The sequence below is a fragment of the Mycteria americana genome, chromosome 5 (assembly GCF_035582795.1).
Source record: "Mycteria americana isolate JAX WOST 10 ecotype Jacksonville Zoo and Gardens chromosome 5, USCA_MyAme_1.0, whole genome shotgun sequence".
Taxonomy (NCBI): domain Eukaryota; kingdom Metazoa; phylum Chordata; class Aves; order Ciconiiformes; family Ciconiidae; genus Mycteria; species Mycteria americana.
Window position 1 is genome coordinate 69,793,090 of NC_134369.1, and position 22,263 is coordinate 69,815,352.

The window sequence follows — 22,263 nt, forward strand, 5'->3', positions numbered from 1 at the left end:
GCTGGTAAGTGATCATCAGCATTAGTGGCTCTCTGAAGTTGAGTATTTCAATTAGATTTTACACTTTAATTGCATAACATTTCAGCAGAATACTACGAAGCAAAAGTAACTAAGATCAGAGACCGGCTGCCTAGCTAGCACCGGTCTCCTACAGACTATGAAAGCCACCTATGAGAACATCTTGTCTTTCTTTTAAGTCAGGAAACTGCCACAAAGTTTCCCGTGCTCGTGCAGATGTGTTCTACCACCGCACTCAAGGCTCAGGGTAACTAGTGAAGCCAATTTCTATCTGAGCAAACAACAAATGCTGCACCCTGGCTCAAGCGAAGGTTTCTCAGCACTGATCTGCTTGTGCACGAACATCAACTCGAACAGTTCTGGTAAAGCATTTACCTTTATCTTCATCTGCTGAGATTCTTGGTAGCTAACATGTATTTTACTCTGAAAAGTGCCGTGCTCCTTTTCTAGCGTGTTGATGCGCTCTCGCATTTTCGTTGTAAGCAAGCCGTTTCTCTCCTTTTCTGCAACCAGCTCCTTGGGTGGGAGTGAAAGGAAAAAGGGAAATAAGTCACCTATTGCTCTTTTCTAGAGTCTAATAGTGACTGTTTTATGATAACTAAAAATATAGCAAGTGTGCATCAAACCAAAGCCAGCATCAATCTTCACTCAGAGAAATTACAGCATTAGACCTGACCAAACCTCCAGCACCTTTATGAGGTTTCAGGATCAGCATAATTTCACATTTATTAAAAAGAGGTTTGCCAATTTAAACACTGACTTTCTGTTGTCTCAGAAGAGCTGGAGTCTTATTTCTATCGCGTTTGGCCAAATTACAGAGTCCTAACAATTAAAGCCACGGATATCACACAGGGCAGGGCTTAGATTTTCATCCCAAATTTAGCAAAACGGAAGAACGCAGGTAAACTGTGGCAAAACTACAGAGCATTTTAGAGCAAAGAAGTGCTTTGTAGCAGGTTGCAAAGCCAACTGTTTTGCCAGAGAAGATGGGCTATGAGAACCCAGCAACAGCCAGAGAAGCCCTGATCCTACCAGCATGATGCCGTATTATAGCTTTCAAATGAAAATACACATTGCTATTTAGATTAATCATTTATTAGCTAGTAATTCAACCCAGACACCTGAGAAATCCAGAGAGCTGCTCCTCTGCAACATAAATGCACTTGCTGTTGTAAGCAAAAACATTAAGCGCAGCTTTCAGCAAGCTCCCATCGCAGAACGAGGTATTTGTACCATCTAAGCTTCAGGTGTCTCCAGCTACGCAGCACAGCACGCGGCTCCTTACAGTGCCAGGAAGCCTTGACACATAATTTAAGTGCTCTAAATTATTAGCCTGAATACCCTCCATCTCTTCAGAGTAATTATAGCTTTTTCCACATTTTAATTTAAATAAAAGCCATTCTCTCTTTTAGATCCAACTTGCTAGCTTCAGGAGGCTGTTTTCCCTGAATCAAGTGACACAAGTTCCCAAGCCCATGTTCATGGAGGCATTTCAGAACTTGAGTCACACCAGAAGTTTTAAGTCACTTCTGCAAATACAGTGTAAACAGCTTGACACAAAGCCTTCTCCATGTTCTATTTGCACCTGCTAAGATGCCACAAAAGGAAGGGCACCAGGACATACTGCAGCTTCCTTCTACCCCTCCACCAATTCCACCATCCATCTGCAACCCTGTCAAGGCAGTGGCAGAGATCCTGGGAAGATTAACTTTCACCTAGTTTGCGTTTTGCCAAATACCTCCGAGGTCAGGCACCTCTTGCTCTCATTTATCCTCTCCAGTTATCATCTTTATCAACACCCCTGCAGGAACATCTCTGCATCTTTAAGTCCCTCCGTAGCTTTTGGCAGTGTTTTCAGAGAAACACGTTAATTAGAAGATAAGAGCTTTCTGACAGTCAAGCTGAGCTTTTCCCCTTGTTTATCCTGATACTTAGCACTGCAGCAACTTTGCTTTTACCCATTTTCTCCCAGCTTTCAGGAATATCTATTCATTTCTCCTTCTCCCTTCCCTCCGCCAGTCCAGATGGCAAAACCCCCGCTGACCCCTACTTCTCCGCACCTCCTGCCTTGCCTTAGCAAGCACCACTTTGCAGATGTTTTTTCCCAACCACATCAGCTTCTCCCACACCGAGGCTCCTTCATACATTCCCTCTGCTTCTTCAGCAGCAGATACCTCCCCCCTTTCATCCTGCTATCCTGAGCCAGGGTTGCTTTTTTTTCCCCTCCAAACACAAGTCCTTTCTCCCTACAGTTACATATTGACTAGCCCAAACCTCTCGATCCCACCTCCAAATATACACCAACCTGTGCCCTGCCAGGAGCTCACACGATACCCACTCCCTCCTTCCCTTCTCATCTGCCAAGGCTCCCAACTCCCATGTTCTCTAGCCATTCTGCTCCCATCTTTAGCCACCCAGCTTTCTGTGCCCAACTTTTGTCCCACAACACGACCTTCCTGAGCCTAATGCCTGGGTGCTTCCAAACCAGCCAAAACATAAGAATCCCCCCCCCGCCCCCCGAAGAGTCTCCAATTCACTCCGTATCTGCCTAATTATTTGTTCTACCGTAACTGCTTTCCTCTAAAGCTTTCTTAAAAAAAAAGAAGTCGTTTCATAAACTAGTCTTGACAGCGGTGCATCAGCAACCCTGTAAGTCTAAAGCAATCAGAGCTGCAACTCAAGAGGCTAAACAAGCAGTCCACACTTTCTGTAGCTTCCTTCTTGAAGAAAACTAATGATTGTTGAGCCTAGAAGCACACAAGCATGTGAATGCTAGAATACATACCAAATTAAAACTGCAATGTAGAAAAGGCGTTTAATATTTGCATCTGCAAAACCGTATTATGCTCGTGAAGGAAGCGTTTTTAAAGTAACCTTTTGAAAAGAAAAATGGTCTCAGCTTAAGAGTCTCGGTAAATGAACTCTCTGGAAAAACTACTGGAAAAATAACTCTGCATAAATACATTAATAGCATCATAAAACCAAAACATAGTATCTTGGCAAGCTTTCCCAATATACAAAATTCCATCTTCCAACTTATACTAACCTCAGTAAATCAGGATTTGCTGGCTGCTAGTCCTACAAGCCCCTGCTCCTCTCCCACAGCTCTCTCTACACCTGAACCTCTTTATATTTACCTGGGTTAGCTGCTTGCACTGCTCCTTTGCGACGGCTGCCTCCTCCTTCATTGCAGCGAGCATTTTCTCTTTGTCTTGTAGCTGATGTGCAGCTGCAGCCGACTCAGCCTTGCTAGCCTGCAGCAAAAGTACATAAAAATGATCATGTATGCCAGAAGTACTTGCACAGCACACTAGCAGGCAGCAGAGCAAACTTGAGAGGAAGCAACACCCCCTCCTGCCCCCAAATCATCCGTCTGCATGGCATACGTGGCACCACCAATACCCAATTCTGCTGCTAATGGATCCTGCAGCGCCCATTTCATTAGACAAGGAAATGCATTTTCAAATGCACTGAAACCAATTAAGAGAATAAATGGGCTCTTAAGATGCTTCCATGTTGGAAGAGAGCTGCTGTGGTGGCACTGGGGAAAACAGAGAACAGCCATTAAAAGAAATAAAGGGAAGAGATGCAGAGATGCTGAATCATTCAATAATTGAGGTTGCAAGGTACTTCCAAGATCACCTGGTCCAAGCCACACTCAAAGCAGGTATAACCCAACTTGGATTATAACTACCAGCTTAATCTCTTGAAATGTCTCGCTACAAAGGGAAAAAGGGAACGCTGATCTGGTCTCTCCTCCCACTTCACAGGAGAGCCTCCAGCTGACATAACTACGTTTCTGCTGGCACGCTGACACACCAAGTTTCAGAGATACTACAGGGAACAGAACTAGAGGAACCTTCCCCACAGTCCTACCACTTGTGTATTGGTCCTAAAATGAAATAACTGCGGTAAGGGGCAAACCTTCTAAAATTTGCATGCAGACTTCACTCAATGAAGTCTGGTGACTGAAGCAGCAAAGAGGAGTGTCAGTCCCCTAAACCCATTCTGAATTTGTCTGGAGTTCTCCTTTAATGGTATTGTACTGCATACATACACAAAGCATATTGTCAATGTCTTGCACGAGCTACAGATAGGAAAATATTCATGTTTCCATTTACAGAAACCTACATTTTTCGGTTGTATACAAACCCAGGAACCCATTTTGATCCTAGAGGTTTACCTTTAACACAAAATATTCCTTAAAAAAAAACAAATCAAAAAACCCAAATACAGCAAGCAAGCTGGCTGATGTTCTGAATAAAACAGGGGATACCACTGCAAGTGTACCACTGCAGGGTTTTCAGTCAAGCACTGAAACAAGGACCCAGACAGACTATAAGTCTCTGTCCTTAGAGGTTTTCAAGACCCAGCTGGACAAACCCCCAAGCAACTTGCTCTGAATTCAATGTTGACCCTGTTTTGAGCAGGCAGTTGGACTGCATGACCTCCTGAAGTCCCTTCAAACCCGAATTAGGCGATATGGTACCATATTGCGTTAATTAAGTTGACACGTATCCAGTTCTGCATTTCTGTTCTGGTACCATATCTGCAGAATAATACAGAATTGCAAGACTGAGTGTGACAAACAGGATGTTACAAGCACAAAATGACCATCATAATGAGTCATGGGAGGGAGGAGTAGATATTTGTAAGATATCGGTGGTCACCACTCTCTTCTGTCTCAATACAAAAGTTAAAAAAGAACTGCCAAGCACTGGCACAGGTTGCCCAGAGGGGTTGTGCAGTCTCAGTCCCTGAAGGTTTCAAGCCAAACTCAATAAAGCCCTGAGCAGCCTGGGCTGGCCCTGCTTCGAGCAGGAGGTTGGACTACAGACCCTCTGAGGTCCCTTCCAAATCTGAATTGTCCTACAATCCTATGAAAAATATCCAAAGAACTCAGCAGACTAGAAAGTATAGACTTATAAGATGGAGAGACTTGCAAAACAACAAATTAGCTGGTTGAATGCACAGCCGCAGCAGCTTTTTCTTAATTTCTACCATAGTTTATCCTATCCACACATTTGTGAAAGATCACTCCTGAAAGTCACCAGATAGCCTTCCCCCATGCCAACGCACACGTGTCAGCTGGAGCAGCAGTCCTACGTTATATACCTTATTCTCCATGGTTATGTCTGCTCTTTATGAGCGGTCAAAAGCCATCAGCCTATCTAGCCAGCCCATGGGATGGCAGATGGCAGCACACAGACATCTGACGACTGCTTTCTGCATGCAAAGCAAGCACAGACCAGCTGGAAATAAGTCTTCCAAAGACAGAATGCAGAAATCACAACAGAACATTGATATAGCTAATTTGACAGCATCTCTTCCAATTTCTGCTTATTTAATAGCCTTTTATTCCCCACCCACCCACAGTCATTCACCTTTTGCAAGACGTCATGAATTGCACTGGATTTTTCCTTTAACACCTCCACTATGCAACGGGCCTCATCTTCAGTGAAGATCATATTCTTCATGGCCATTACGAAGTCTTTAAATTTTACTTCAGCATTCTCTGCAACACAGAAGGGAGGATCTATTTACTTTGGACTCCATACAGAATTATTTATTTTGCCTCGAAACAGCATAGGATGGGGTATCATTATGCATTATATTTAATTTCAGTCTGAAACGCCAAGAAGCAGAAGGTCATGAACATTCGGCAAAAACAACATATCTCTGATTTAAAGCCGATAACAATCTGTCAGTTGACAGTTTGGGGAAAAAAAATCCCACCACTTTGTTTGTACAGTTGGTAACATTTATAGTGTTGCTAGCAAGAAGACAAAGCATAACACAGATTTTTGGGGGAAAAAATAGCATTAATGTGAAAACTTGAAGACTCCTTTCTAGTGTATTATGACAGTAATTCAAACTGAGCTCTCAATTTAAAGGACAGTCTGGCTCCACAAACAACACACAAATGACAAGGTAACAAATTTAAGAACTGGCACATTTTTTATTATAATATATGGAAACCAGAAAAATATTCCATCAGTCTAAGTTTGGAAATGAACTGCTGCAGAAGGAGTTCAGCAGTAGGAAGATAAATCACTAAGTGTTTAAAAAGACACAAACAAGGAAACACAACTCAACTCATCAATGCTCTTACAGGAACAAAAAAAAACATTTGTTCATAAAAAACAGGCTGCACATACGTAGGTCATTAGGTGGCCCCCTAACTTAAGTAAATGGAAGCACAAGACCAAGGCATCCAGTATCTCTGTCAAATATTCACCAGTGCACAAGAGTACATCAAGGGACTGGAAGGGGGAGGGAGGGGGGAAAAAAAAGCTTAAAAAGCGATGCTTGGTTCAGAAAATGTCCCAGAGATCATGGAGAAGGGTCCACGTTTCCCACCATAGGTACTAAATGTGCCATAGAAACCATGCCACACAAACCCAAACCTCTCCAGAATTTGAAAAATGAATGAAGAACAAAAAAGTGCTGGTGATACTAAGCCTCTAAGAGAAATTACCAAGCATAAAAACAAATCACTGAACAACAGAGTCCAGAGAGGTGGGGGGAGGAAGCGCTGAGAAATTCTAGCACACTCTCTCCTAGTCCTAAACCCAACTTAGTCTTGGCCACAGACTTCAGATCACATCATCGCTGCATTGACATCATCAGTGATGTTCTTACCAGGAATATGCCAAAATCCTGAGACAACAGCCCGGTTAGCCAGGAGTCTATAGCAGCTTGGTCTGGACCAGCCTGAGCCCTGTGCTCCCTGAAGACAGGAAGACCTTGCCCTTGCATCCAAGAAGCTTACAATTAGAATAGGGGAAGATTTCTATATTGGGAGGACAAATCCCAGCTGCCACAGGAGAATTAGGAGCTCCTATAGAAGGTTACAGCTTGCAAAGGGAATGAGAAGGGACGGGTGCATGTGAGAGGCTTTGATGCTGCAGGGCAGTAATATGCAGCCATTGAGCTGCATAGAAGCACAAGAGGAGCCTCGGGCAAGTGGGAATCCAATCTAGATACCACAAAGCCTTACCAGGAAGCTTTCAAGTGAGCATTTTAGAAGACAAGTCTAAAAAGAGAGGTTCCAAAGAGTGCAGTGAGTGACCAGGCAGACAACGTTGGAGAGCCAGCCTTCCGCACAAACCTGAGCAGGGAAGCACTGCTCAGTCACTTGGCTTCTCCTCTCTGGCTGCCCACAAATTTGAGGGTCTCACCTCATAGCTCAGCACATTTGGCATGCTTTGAGCAGGTCAGGGGCCTATTTAAAGTTTCAGGGTGGGACACAGTGCTAAGAATCACTCCAGGCCTCCGTGGGAAAATATGAAGGAAGTTCCCCTGTCCCAACCAATTCCAACTGTGTTGAAAGAAAATTTCAAAGTCTTCCTGGAAACTGCCAGACTATCTCCACTGGCAATCTGCTTCAGGTAACTCCATGTTGCACTCGGATACACACTGGCTGGTCAGCCCTAGCTAGCTCCATGAACAGCCCTAGAGCACACAGGCTGCACTCCCAGTCTCAAGCAGACTCCAACAGCCTGTGCTGAAAGCTCTTGGTTTAGAGTCCATCACTGTTAGCGATGCCTGAACTATCTACTGTTAAACTAGCTCGCATGCATCTGTGTGGTCTGCGGTCACCCGTTTGCTCACTGCGAGGACACAAAAGCTTATAGTCAGCATTAAAAGGATTCAGATGGCACAAAGCCCTTTTAACAGCACCAAAGACGGGAGAAACGAGCACAGACAAGAACAAACAGTGTCCTGCAGCCACAAATGGTTTCCTCAAATCACTTCTTCCTAGCAAATAAGACGGGATCCCCCTCTCCACATACACAGCATGTTTTCCCTGCTCAGGTTTGCAAGCAGGCTCTGCCAGAGACAGATTGCATTATTGGTTTCTTACCTTTATCCGTTTCATTCTTCAGTTTCTTGCCACTGCTCTTCTGGATCCCCTCATTCACGTTTTGTTTTGCTACTTCAACCGCTTCTCGCTTTTCCAAAGTGCCAGCGTCAGAATTATCCATCAAAGGAATATAAGTAGTTGCTTGAATAAGAGGTTCATCCACCAAAACTATAATCAAAAGTCCACAGGATGGGTTAAAGCTTTGTAATAATTAACATCAACATTTTTAGAAAAGGTGCATAACGTATTACAGAGTTGGATTAAAGCATCTGTAACCTCAGTAGTAAGTTATACTCTCTATTTCTATTATCCTTCACAGCTTAACTCATTAAAGCTCTTCAGGTAAGTTCATTAAATAAAGGTCTCTAATGCATAGTAATTTAATAGCTTCAATTAAACTTCTATTTCCAAAGCTGCCTTTTAGCATTTTAACAAGTAGCAGAGAAGAACCTTTACATTCTGACTTTCATTTCACTTTAATGAGAAAGTTGCACATAGCATCAATGAGACTGGTTTACTTGTGGCTGCGTATGAAATCATTCAGCATCCCTGAAGCATGAGGATAGTAAAGTCTTTTGTCTCTGTTCTGTTAAGAGCTGGTACCTTGCTGCCAGCACTTTCACCCAGATTACATCACCTGTGAACTAAACCATTTAGGCAAAAAATGCAGTAGGGACAGCAATCAAGCTTATTTCACATGCAGACTCAACTGCACTTAATGAAGATATCTCATCTGTCAGAGCAGGCTTTAGGCATCATTAATATTCAGAGAGGGACCCAGAGGTACTGACCGACCTCGGGTCTCCATTCACACAGGACTGTATAAATGTGGTGAGGATCAGCCTCTGTCCAAAGAACTTTTCAGCCTGCGCTGCCAAGACAAAAGCAGGGGAGGGGAGAGGAAGAGCGACAGACCAGGGACAACAGATACAGCCAGCAGAGCTGGATTTGCTGCTTGCCCAGCTCCTGAGCTGCTGGTCCACGTTGCCTGAAGTATACAAGACCTTGTGCACAGAGCCATGCCGCAGCAGGGAAGCTCACTGACCCAGCCAGCCCAGATTGAAGGGCTGATGGACAACAGACACCACGCAGCAGACCAGAGAGGAGGAACTGGGTGGGATGCAAGGTTTCAGGCATCAGTGCAAGACGAATACACATTCCTCACTGCCAGAGAGCCAGTTATAAGACACTTTTGTATTCTGGCTGCCGTTAAGGAGCAGAATAGGCCAGATGGACCTTCTGTGTCACCTGCTAGTCTTTCCACTTAAGCAGCCAGCAAACACCTGCAGGTACACTACAAGTTCAGAAGCAAGGAGAGCTCTCCCCTAACAGAAATATCCACCACCTAATCCAGTCACCATCCTCACCTCTTCCCTTCCTCTCCTTAACTTCTGCTCTTCATTTTATCCCCCTCCTTTCAAAATCTATTTAATATCAATGAGATCTTTTGCAGCGTCAGTAACATCTGAAATCCCCATAGTACTGTCTTGGCTAATCCAGATGCCTGTGAGAGCTAATTTTTGCTCTGTCATTTTGGAGAGGTGGCTTTAAAAGAAAAACAGCCTGCATTCAAATAATGCATGAGCTATTCCCATGTAGCACTGACAGCTTAGCTTTAATGGTGGCTGAGCTGGTACTGACACTTATTTGCCACATACAGACAAGTTTGTGGTCCATAAAATGGCCCCTCAAAAAAGGGCAATAGATGCAAAAGCATAAGAACATCCATAAAAGGCAATCACATCCTAGGTTCCCCATCAGTAAGTTTCTCCCAGGAATAATTTGAAAGTTTTTCAGTTGTTATAACATACAGGTACCCTACACTACTTGGAACTCCACACTGCCCAGGGCCCACGACTGATCTGGACCCTCATGACCTGACCAAAGTATAAAGGAAACAGCGACCAACATTGTCTATTCCAGGAGCAGTCCACCAGCCGCCAACTTCTTCATAGCTGTCCCAGGAAAGAAGAGTTTTGCGAAGCTAACAAGGTGGCCTCACAGAACTTCATGGTCACGCTCTTCCCAAGAGCCACAGGCACAACGGCACTCATTGTAAAAAACACAAACACAGAGGCACACTGAGCCAAGAGGAGACAAGAAACAGCATCTTGGCAGAGAATGTGGGATGACGAACAGTAAAGGCCTTGACAGCAGAGATGAACAGTTTATGTTGGGGCAACAGCTAGCTAACAAAAGGACAATAAGGGAGGAACGTGGTCAAAGCAACCGGCTAAAAAAACTGCAGTCTTGTTTGGGGCAGATGACTGCAGCAGTTCCAGACAGGCCTTGCTCAGAGCAACTTGGAGTATAAGCTGAGCAGGCTCTAAGTCAACATATTACTCCTCAATTCCACAGTGGATGTTTGGATCCAAAAGAGCTCAGAAAGGTTCACAGCATCATCCCATGTTCAGTGGTACCAGATGTTCACAAAATTAAACAGTATCTCAGACTGAACAATCTTTCCTACCTGGAATTCCTGCTGTTTCAAATAAAAAAAATAAAAAAAATTAAAAAAAAAAAAGAGTTATTCTTCTACGATTTTCTTTTCCAAAGGAAGAGAAACTAAAATATGGACAGCAAAAAGGTTTAACAGTCAGATTTATCTGAACTAAGTCACAGTCTGTATTCTCACCATTATCAACTTTCTGCTTCTTTGCAGAGACTTTCTTCTTTCCCGATACATTTTCTTGCTTTATCTCCTGGTGGAGCAGCACTGGGTCTTGCTTTTTGGCAGGAGATACAACAGAATCAGTCTTAGTATCTTGATCATCTGTAACAGACAATTAAGACAATATGCTCTTCTGTATATTCTCATCGTTACTTTTAAATCAGTACATCTGTAATAAGCACCGAAGTCCACTCCCAGAAAAAAGAAACTCATGTATTTTAAAACAGAACGTGAAGTTATCCATATATATGTACACACACACACTCAAACACATACGCTTCCCGTATCAGACGAGACCCCAAAGCAATAGAAAGGTTTAGCGGAGTCAAGAGCCACAGCACCTAGTGTTTTGACAGACAGGAATCTTATCTGCAAGCAGAACACACGGCAATGCAAGTAACAGTTTAACAAGTCCAATCCAGGTTTTACTGCGACAGAGCAGACAGCACGTGTTACCCATATTAGTTTCTCATTTGCAGGAAGTATTTTATTCCCCCCTCCGTGAACCCACTTGGGTATTTTACACACACACACACCCCCAATAGCTACTGGGACTGTGAGAAGCAGAAAATAAGTGTTTCACATTAGGGAACTGTTCTTTTAAAAAGTTGTTTCTAGTGAGAAATTCGTTATCTTTTTGGACAGCCTGTGCTATATAATATTCTTGTCAGAGCTGACACACACAATACGGGGTTATGGTGTTAGCTCCTGTAATCAAGGATAAGAGTTAGTTGTGGCTGCCCTCAGAATAGTGCTTGCAGACCACATTTTAACCATGCCACAGAGATTTTCAGAGAACACCCACAAATAAGATTTGATTTTGTTTTTGGTAGTGGGTGGGTCTTTTTTCTCCCTTTTTTCAGAAAAAGAAAAAATCCACCACATCAAGCAGCAATGTCGTTCTTTTTCCTCACTCCCTGTAGCAAACCTGTTATGCCTGCATCTCAAAAGGGTGATCTGCAAATACTTCGGTTTTCACTTATTTCTGAAACTGGGTATTTTTATTCTTTAACTTCTATTCATAGTCAAGACAACCACACTGAGACATGTCGACTTCTGCTGAGGATACGGTCAAGATGGTCACAGGTGATTCTGACTACCGTTTTTGGTCTGTTCTAGGTCAGATGTTTCAGTTACAATGGCTGGACCAGTTTTCTTTTAGTACCAGTTCGATTCAATTATAGAGGTGCAGCAGGTGGGAAGCAGCTCTAAGTGCTTCTTTCCATGAATCAGCCACCTAACACCTCTTTGTACATTAAGCCTGCACTTAAACAGTGATTTGTTTTGCACAGTCTGCTAGGAAGTTTCCCTAGATGCCCTTCCTTATCAGAGCAACCACTCTTAGGACTCCGCTTCTTCATAGCTTGACATCAGAATGCACACAGCAAACATGTAATAACTTCTTTCGGGTAATGAAAATTTTGACAGCTTGAGAGCAAAGTAGCCAAACCATAGAGCAAAGCAGATACAAGCTACTCTGTTTCACTCAACAGTCTTGAGGAGAAGGCGGCAAGGACAGGAGGAGGAAAACCAGACCATTGCTGCCAGATGAAAACAGGGAGAGAAATGCAATAGCTCGTTAAAAGGAAAAGGTTAGAAGGGAGCTTTGCCCCATAGAGATCAGGCAGAACAGTCGAGAGAGAGACACTCTGTGGCCTTGCAAAAAGCAGAACACGGTTTTGGCGTTCTGTGCAAGAAGCATATGCAACATCAGATACCCATTCCATTTTTCTGCTTCTTCTGCCCAGGCTTCTTCTTAGATGCTGCTGATTCAGATGGTGGAGTGGGCTGTTTTGTAACAGGGACTGGTTCTACTTTCTTGCCTGAAGACTTGGATCCTTCCGACTCCTTAGTTACATGATCATCTTGAATGGCCTTATGCTTCTTCTTCTTCCGTTCTCTAACGCCAGTAGATGCTTCAGTCACGCTCAAGGGAACAGGAGCGACGTGCTCTTCATCCGTACTCAGGGCATCAGAGAGCTTAAAGTCCCGAGGCGTACTTTCAGAGTCAGACTCGTGGATGTTCCCGTTCTGAGCTTCTTTCTTCTTGTTCTTCTTCTTCTCCGTTTTCTTTTTATCAGTCTTGGTAGGTGGAAACTTTAGGTCCCTTTTCTGTTTTGCAAGGACTTCATCATACAAAGTTTCTTTCATGAAAAGCCAGAAGAAGAGGAAGATGACTGTAATAACCACAGAAGGAATGAGGATGATAAAGTAGGTGGACTCATAAAACTCCATTGTGCTTTTTCTTAGCTATATTTAAAAAAACCTACAGGGGAAAAAAAGAAAAAAAATTAGGTTTTGTACAGGTTTTCCTCAATATTATTTCTCCCACCAATTATAATAATAAAAGAAGCTTTGTCATTAATTTAGAGACGCCCTGAAATAGCTTTTAATAAAGTTACCAAACTGTATCAATCATGGAACAACTTCTAGAGTCATTTACCATTTGCTTCAAAGTTGTTAACCAGGATAGGAAGGAACTGCAGTTTGCATGACTGCTCATCTTGGAAGAGAGCAGTTGTCCTCTTTTCTTTATCTTCCTTATCCTCCCTTCCCAAGTGAATTTCATAAAGTTAAAGCTTTTGATTTCAGAAATACATGAGACAGCACTTTCAGAGGCTGTGAAATAAGGCCCGGTACATGCAGAGCAATGCCTTTTTTTTTTTTTTGCTGTAAATCAAACATAACGAATTAAGATTTTTATCTTGCCAAGTGGGAGTTAAATTTCAACTTCCTTTTGCTCCCAGATTTACAACAGCTTCAAAAGTGGAATGAAGGGAAGAAGGGAGAGCCCTAAATTTTAGTCAACCATAAAGAATCAGGTATTTTCAGAACTGCTTTTTGAAGTCTAAAACCCAGCTTTAAACTCATGAAAATTCCACACATTTATAGGAAAACAGGAAGATCTGTTACTTATTTTGTGCATGTAACAATGTACAACTTCCAGGGCACTAACAGACCAGATGACTCCAGGATAATTTGCTGAAAACACTACTTATGCTCAGAGCATTAATTTTTTTTTTTTAAAGCAGGAACCACAGAGTTAAAGTCAGGATGAAGCTAAAAACCTAATTTGGGGGCCAAGGCAAGACCAATTTTCCCATTTCACCACTGATCACTATGAACAGACCTGGATTTTTGCAGGAAGAATTCAAATCCTCTCCAGACTGTTTGTTCCAAGGGGAAAAAAAAAAAGCACCAACCATTGAAAAACACAATCAAAACTAATTAAGCAAGCGCAATCCCCGATTCACCAACTCAGTTTAAAAAGCACCATGGAAAGCACGTGCTTCAACTACATTTTCCTCTACACAAGAAAAGACAACTCTTCAACTCAACGGTCCCTTGGGAGACCCATTCTCTCGGGAATGAGAGGCAAGGGATCTAACCCAGGTTGCGTCTCCCATAATCTTTGTCACCTCCTCTGCAACCGCTGCCCAACCGTGGCATACCCCAACCCAGCCAATACGTGCAAAGGTCCCCAACGACACTTGGGGAAGCTTGTACTGTTAGCAGCCCCGGGCACCGCTACACATCAGCCTGCCCTTCTGCTTCTCCTCAACCAACCTGAGGACAAGAGCTTCACACAGGCTTAGACATAAGCGAGATGACCCCAAAAGAGTAGGGGGAACTGATCCACACCTTAAAGCAATATTGCTTGGAGCACTTCCACTGCCACTTAGAAAAAGAAAATAGATGTGCCCACTGAGGGCACAGGGAATAAAGTCCATAGAGAAGTTGCACAGCGCAGGGAGAGGTCAGGCTCTCCTTGCTTCTGGGCAAACTGAGGATTACTCTTCAAATACCTCCTAGTATTACGCTTAGGGGGTTTTTTTGGGTTTGGTTTTTTTTTTTTTTTTTTAACCTCAACTCCTGGCTGTGCTGGAAGCTGCTATCATGAACTGGCTTGCCATCCTGCCACATTGGCGAGAGCTTGGTTTGGAGCCTGGCTTTAGCTCAAGAGGGAAGAGTTGTTCTATCTAATAGCTTCCAGACAGAGAGGAGTTACTGTGATAATATATTTGTACAGTGCATTGAGCAGTGCAGAAAGCAAGGAGTGGGAACTCTAAATTGGCTATTAAGTTATCCAAATAAAAGACTAACATTTCAATACACTAATTATTCATCTGTTGCCTTAACACTAAGTCTCCTCCCAGTTTGTATTTATTTTCTGTGTGCACACAGCTCACAGAAAAGGCTTGGGTCTAGAATTACATCCAACACAGGCAGTTTCAGAAGGGCTGAGAGGGATGGGAGGAAAAGCTTGTCTTTTTCTAAGAAAAAGCACAGATGCTCTAAAGTAAGCTGGAGCTTTCAAAATGATTAGTTACAGCTACTTGATAAAACCAGCTTCCTGCACTAAGTGATCTAATATTAGTCATCTCTTGAAGGAAGCAGATCTTGAAAATTTGTCTCAGCCAAAGTCAATATTGAATGCTTACAGGAGAAGCTAATCCCCAAAGTAAATATGTAATTAAGCAGATTTTTCACAAGTGTAATTAAGTTAATCATTACAATACATTACTGCAACAATTACAATACCTAACCATGAAGAGCCCAGCACAGCCCACCTCTGCCTCGCTGATACAAAAGCACGCAGCTGGCCATAAATTCATCCCATTGCTTCCACCAAGCCAGGACGATCACACCCTGCAGCCGTCCCTACACGTTCCCCAGCACCCCACACCAGATGCTCAGGTCGAATCACGCGCTCGGCAAAACACGTTGTAAAGGCTCGAGACATGCGGTGTCAGGAGGCACGACGGTCATCGAGGCAGGACCAAGCGTAAGCAGAAAATGATTGTTGCTTTGAGACCAGAGAGGCTAGACACATTTGAAAGCTTCAGCTGCTTCTAAGAGGAGCCATAAATACATAATTATAACAGCTAGTCCGAGTGGGGAATATGTACTGGACAAGATGAGGTCTGATCTCAGAGTTGGCTGAGCAACGCAAGCTCTGCCGAGCCTCCGTCTGCCACCCTGCTCTCCACTCCACTTGCACAATGGGATCGTTTGCACCCTGCGCCAGATCCAGAGCACAGCGTTGCAATGACGAGTTTCAGAGCCTCCGCAGACTCAATCGCCGCTCCTGTCCTCCTCTAAGTCGTCAGGGCAAAGCAGAGCGCGAGCCGAATGAATGCTTCCAACCCAACCACTGTGATCAGAGGCATGCGGATTGGATCTCTGCAGTCCAGTGGGGAATTTCACATGCACAGATCCAGCCTTTCACATGGAAGCAGGGTTCAGGGAAAAAAAAAAAAAAAAAAAAAAAAACACACAAACAACCCACAAGTAAAACCTCAGGATGTAACTAGAATTGAGTAAGGACACTTGGGAGTGGCAAACAAGAGCTCTGCTCTGATGGTAATACAGTCATTTCCCATCTCAGCCCTGCATGAGCAAGGGCATTTAAAAATCACTTCTAGAAAGATACCATTGCTGCTGGCTCGTATGCAGAACGACAAGATGACATCCTTCACCATCCGCCCCTTGGCGAGATTATCTTTATGAAGTGACACCCTTGCCATGGGGTATTTGGCTCGCACAGTTTCCAGTTGTCCTCCGACAATCTACAATTACTAAACAAGTTTCTCTGTTCCCATTTATACTACTTAATTGCATTGACAAGCCGTCTAGGAAAAAACAGAAGCAATCCATAGGGGAAAAAATCCTATGCCATACAAAAAGAAACAAGACAGAGAAGCTCCTTCAATTAAACCAGAAAAAAGTGGATGCTACATTAACTTAAAAACCTTCCCGTACCAGCTGAAATGCTCCTCGGGATTTAGTGTTACGAATCCTCCCATTCCTGTTAGCTATGGAAATATGAGACACCCTCACAAAAATATTACTTCTCCCCCCCAGAAGTGCCGCCATGGGGACTTCTATCACTTGCAGCCCTCCCTTGGACACCTTTCCGGGGCGGCTGCATCAGCTCTCTACCCACTCAAAGCTGCAATCCCCAGGCAAGGCACACCCGGCAGAAATTGCGCGTACACACCCCCTCGCTACTGCTAAGAGGCACAGCAACTTTAGCTACTTTTAAATTTCAAGGTATTTGGTTAAATACTCACCTTTCATCCATATTTGATACTTAACATGATACTTATCGGGCACGTTTCTTAGAGCCCGGCTGTCCAGCACCCGTGCCAGGCTCCCCACTTGCAGACACGCTCCCATCTCCTTCGTAAATTCAAGAACTCACAACATCCCTTTAGTCATTCTGAAAAAGGGGAACAAACCGCATCTGTCCCAGGCCGCGCACAGACTCGGTTACTGTTCCCATCCTGCATTTAACAAAAGAATTGCACTTTTGTTCCCTAAACAGAGCCCGTGCCACAGAAAATAACTATTTCTGAACTCCAGTGCAGTATTATTGCTTGCACCTGACCTCCTCTGCTAGTTAACACTGCCCTGGGTTTTTGTAACACACCCTTCACTTTTGGCATTTAAATCTCAAGTTTCACCCTGCACAGATAGCACATTTCACAGGATATTCATTCAGTTTAGGTCCAGGGGATTAGCTTACTTGAGAAGACAGAAATAAATTATAGCTCCATCTGGCTAATGAGTCACTCGTAGCTTAGCCCCAGCACGTTAGAAGCACGGCGTCTATAAATGCTTGGGTCCCAAGATGCACATAATCTCCAGGGGTTTGTGCCTCTTTGAAAAACTAACATTAGAGGGGGGGGAAAATATAGGTATCAAGGTAATTTTTTTTTTTTTAAATACTAAGCAGTTTAAGAGGTACCGCATATGATTTAGCTAAGGCAACAGTTTCTTTAATTGGGGTATTTTCCCTGGGATTTTCTCAAGCTGGCAAGTGGACTAAAAGAAAGCCCTCATTCAACAGTCACTAGGAACACAGTGAGAAGTCTCAGAGGAGTATCTGTACTCAATAAATTCCTCAAACAGTATTTTTTTTTTCCTTAATCTGCACAGTTAGCAACACACTCCATATCGGCCAGCTGCAGAGAGGATTCTCTTAAATAGCTTCACTCCCAAACTCATCTTGCCCCAGAGCTCTTTGGAAGAAGATGCCCAGCAGCTTGGGCTAGACAAGGAAGTTAAACCCAGGTCTGCCACAGGTAAAATATATAATATTAAACAAAATGTTTAGCCACTCCATGCCTATTCCTCATCCATACAGTGGGAGCAACCAGCTCTCTGTGACTTCGTTCATGAGCATCAACAAACTAAAGGACTGCTGGGCTCAAGCTCTAGAAAGGAGGGCTGCCAGAAAAACCTAAAGGCATTTTCATGAGCCATTTCATGACCTAAATTCATTTAACATCAGCATTGCTACAGGATAAGAAAAAAGTTGCAGAGTTAGAACTTAAGTTGGTTTAGTCTGGGTTTTTTTTAAGCAGCCCTATATGTCACTGAAAAAAACAAGATGTGTTCTTCACGCCCCAAGGCGAGACACAAAAAGACAGCAGAGCTGCTGCGGTGTGACACTAAGAGGCAGAGAGCAAAAGCTGAGCTGTCAGAGCAGGCAGGGATTTCAGGCCATCAAACTTGCTCCAAGTTCATTAATACCTGGCTAACTTCAGCAGGTCAGCCCCACTGGGAACAACGGGAGCCCCTGCAATCCCTCAACATCCTCCTCAACCTTCCCATTCCCAAAAAAACCACACTGTCCCATGAACACCAGTGACGAGCGACTACACCTGAGCACTGCTTTTAAGACAGGAAAGTCTCACCTCCCACCTGCGTAAGGAAAAAGGCAGAGCTCTCAGTAAAGTCACACATTATCTTCTTACAGGTCACTTAAATTTGCACAACTAAGAGGCATGCGTGAAGCATCGACCACCTAGAAAAGCTGTAAATCTAAATGGCCCTGCCAGTTTTGACCCGGATGGCAAAATGTAACCTACTTCTTTTTATTCTTTTTAAACTCTACTTTTATAGCTGTATTTCCATGCTCTGTTTACAGAAGTCATCTCAAAACTAAGACGGGGGGGGGGGGGGGGGGGGGGGGCATAATAAACAGCAGTTCAAGCTCCGAGTTTCTTTCATTTAAAATACTTGCCCTGGCAGCATGATTTGTGCAGCAACAGAAGCAAGCTGTAGACACTTGAAATTACAGACTGAGCCATTCAAGTATTGAAGTTACTCTTCTCTGGGAAGGAGACCTGTTCAAGTGAAGCACAACAGGGCTCGACACCCCCTACAAACCGCTAACAGCGACAGGAGAGCGAGACTTGTCAATAAATCTTGCTCTTCTTCACTTGATTACGCTGATACAATTAAGCCATTTGCAAAGCACAATCTCAGTGCTTCAAATACCCTCTAGGTAAATATTTTCCATTCCAAACATGCCGCTGTTTGTACCATCTGTTGGGCTCTGTCTGCTCTCATTGCTTGATGTTAGTTAACACAGACACACTATTTATTAAATTCCAGAGAAGAGTAGCTTTGCTTCAACAAAAGCCTTTACTTTTAGGGGTTTTTTAATACACCTTTAGAGCCAACACCTGACAGAATGCAGCAGTAGCGCCGAGAGCAAGCTGGGAGCACAATATGGCTACACGATGTTGCCACCACTATCTGACAGATGACCTTGCTCTCATCCAAGCGCCGGCAGCGATGAGCACCCGTGTACCTCCTGCAAGGGTCTGCCGGGAACACGCGGGAGGTTTCCACCGCAGCCCGGCCATCCAGGCAAGTTCATACAAGATAAGGCAGGGCAGGGATTCACCGTGCAGCAGCTGACGCCCTGAAACCACCTGGGCTGCGGGATAAAGCCCAGAGTTGGAATTAGCATCAGTGAAAGTGGAACAAGCAACCTTGTATTTATCCAGGGATAAAAGCATGCACACAGGTTGTTGGCACAGAGCAAGGAAGGGACTGGAGAACCACGCTGTGCCCTCCTGCCCAGCAGCTTGCCCGAATACCCCGAAACTGCACAGATCCCTTCCCACCAGCAACCAACGGGGTTCACCAAAGCATGAGCACAAAGACACCGATATTGTTCGGGACTGAAGAGTCTTAGGAAACCAAAACATTACTTGCATTTGCAAGGGCATGTTATTTGGGATAAAAACTGGCATCCATCAGGGCCAGAGGAAAGTGTCCTTGGCCCCACGAGACTCCAGAAACTGCAAGTTTTCCCTTAAAATCACTAACTTCTAACACACATCTCTTATCTCCAAAGTCAGAAGATAATTTGTTATCTTTACACTACCTTCTTCCAAAGTGCCTGTAAAGGATCAAAGGTTTTTTTCTTCCAGCAGGAGAGGACTGTGCCCCGAGAGGGCTCTGGGCATTACTCAGCAAGTCTGCGTCTTCCCATCGCTATTTCCAGGGAGTCCCTGAGGCTTCCCCAGCTCCTTCCTTCACGCTCACGTATAGACGTGCTCTGCCCACACCACTGTGAACTATTCAAGAGGCACTTAAACACCCGAGCAGCAAGCTCACGGTCTTTTGGGTAAGCATTCCCCCTTCCCTGCTCGCCTCGCAAGCAGAGACCAGATCCAACATTTGCTCTTCAGTCGACACTCACTGGGAACTGGGAAATGATACTCCTCAAAATATGAAGGCAAAAACACTCCCTGCATTTTCTGACAGGCTCTCACCAAGGACTAAAGAGCAGCAAAATCTAAACTAAAGGTTGAACACAAGACGCCGATTTTCTCAGCTTGCGGTTTTGCTCGCCTCCCAAGCGGGCAGCGATAGCAGCCAAGGTCACTCGCTCGCTCACACAGCGGCTCCGGAGAGCCAGAAGATCCCCCGTTACATCTGTTACTTCCCACCGCGTGCGTTACACCAGAAGGCACAGCTCAACCGCAAAAAAGGCTGCACAAGTAGCCATACGAACGCGCCAGCATGAACAATTCCGCTGATGTTAAGGCAAGGGAAGATGTCAGTACAGCCGCGGAGAGGCAGTGCCTCTGCAAGCCGGGCCGCAGCCAAGTCTCACTTCTCCTCCAAAGCTGCCGGATAGAGCCAACAAACCCAGCCAGCAAGGCAGCTGCACCTTTTAGCCACGTTTTAGGAAAGAATTAAGTTTACATTTCTAATAGCCTCAACATACAGACTTGATTAAAAACAACCTTCCCTGTTCTCACCGCAGCGTCGCCCAGCTGCCTTGCAATGGATGGCTTTCCCAGGTTTGCTCAAGGTGTAATAATACATTGCAATAAACCCAACATCGATTAACTCGTTAGTTCTGGCTTTGCAGGCAATGCTAGAACTTGGGGTTTTGCCAAGGCCATACAGGCAGGATTACATACTAAAAATAAGAGACAAAGCTAGCAGATTAATGGCCAAAGCTGAGTTTAGATTACCAGTCTGAGCGGCAGTTCTGCACGTCATGTAGTTCTTGAGTATCAAGGGGTCTCCCGCAACACAAACCTGCCCAGCAGCAGGAACCGCATGCGGATTTAAGCCAGGACTCTTGGGTCAGCCAGGCAGAAGCATTAAACACACACAACCACACCTGAAATCTGTTCGTGCCCAGCACCTGGACAGGAGGGAAGCATCAGGCCATGCCTGTTTTGTTATTCTGATTAGCTGTCTGGAAAGTTAGCAGGGGTTTGTACAAGCCAAGTCGATATGACAGTCCATAGCAGCTCGGGTTTACCGCACACAAAAGCCATTTACACAAGTTTAAAGCCACTATGCACCTCAACAAAGGCCTTTTGACATCTGTTGTGGTCTATCGTATAAATATATATTCACAGTATAATCTTCACCTTGGATGCATAGAAAGCCTCAGAGCACAGCTATCGTCCCCCGAAACCGGGGGCAGATACGATACGACGGCTCCAATGCCGAGCGCTGCACAGCCCGTCTGGGTTCGCTCAGGGTTTTGCCAGGGCTCTTTCAGCTAGCACGGCACCCTTTCCTAGGGCACAGGGTTTTTGCGTTACCAGCACAACTGTTTGCACGTCCTTTGGCTGTGGTCACAAAGCTGCTCGTCACCCATCTTACCCCCTGCTCCATCTGCTGACATAACCATATGCATCGTCATTCCAAAGCTGGCTCTGCCAAAACAAGGCAGGTGAGGGGTCTCAGCTGTGAGGGTATCAGCCTATCTTACTCCAACACAGCTTAATCCTTTTCTGACACAGGAATAAGTGGCACTAGCATAAGTATATTTATTCTGAGACTTCTCCACCTATCCTTTCCATGCTCTATTACCATAACTTCTATTACTGTAACTTGATTATAACAAGCTCTACAGCACCCACAGCAATTACACAGTTGACCCCTCCCTCTGGTCACAAACAAGAGCCTCAAATTCCAAGTAAAAAAATTTGAAGATCAACTCTTGAGAAATTTCAGGCTGCTACAGCCTTTTCATCTCTCCACATCCAATTCAGTCTCTGCAAGCATGGAAGGATAGAGGAAAGCAGGTACAAGCAGTAGCTTCTCGGTACTCAGATTCCTCTCATACTTTCACAGCAATGTGCAAAGAAAAAACAGCTGGAACGAAATCTTTTCCCTTTCCCAGTGTATATAGTAAATATAACTATCTAAATATACATTCCTGTATTATGTAGTCTTGTTTAGGTTTTAAAAAAATAAATGTAAAGTAAGAGGAGACAGAAACAAAGGATGAAAAGGCCTTCGGTCCAGCTTTTTTTTTTGCCTTATATTGCTGTGAAAGTATGAATGGCATCCGAGTACTGGGAGGCTAGTGATCATTAAAAACAAAAAAAAAAAAAACCAACCCAGGTTTTTATATACAAGAGCTGCAAAT

The 22,263-nt window shown here is 44.2% G+C and overlaps 1 protein-coding gene across 11 annotated transcripts in view; it reads right to left on the reverse strand.

Moving 5' to 3' along the window:
- Window positions 1–22,263, reverse strand: part of KTN1 (kinectin 1) — an 80,580-nt gene that overhangs the window by 41,423 nt on the left and 16,894 nt on the right. For all 11 annotated transcript variants that reach the window (XM_075503869.1, XM_075503877.1, XM_075503870.1 and 8 more), the window contains exons 2-7: window positions 12,275–12,822; window positions 10,521–10,658; window positions 7,886–8,053; window positions 5,403–5,533; window positions 3,156–3,272; window positions 394–534 (exon numbers count right to left, since the gene is read on the reverse strand). In XM_075503869.1, the coding sequence (XP_075359984.1) occupies window positions 394–534; window positions 3,156–3,272; window positions 5,403–5,533; window positions 7,886–8,053; window positions 10,521–10,658; window positions 12,275–12,791 (1,212 nt within the window). In that variant the 5' untranslated portion in view covers window positions 12,792–12,822. The remainder of the gene's footprint in view (window positions 1–393; window positions 535–3,155; window positions 3,273–5,402; window positions 5,534–7,885; window positions 8,054–10,520; window positions 10,659–12,274; window positions 12,823–22,263) is intronic.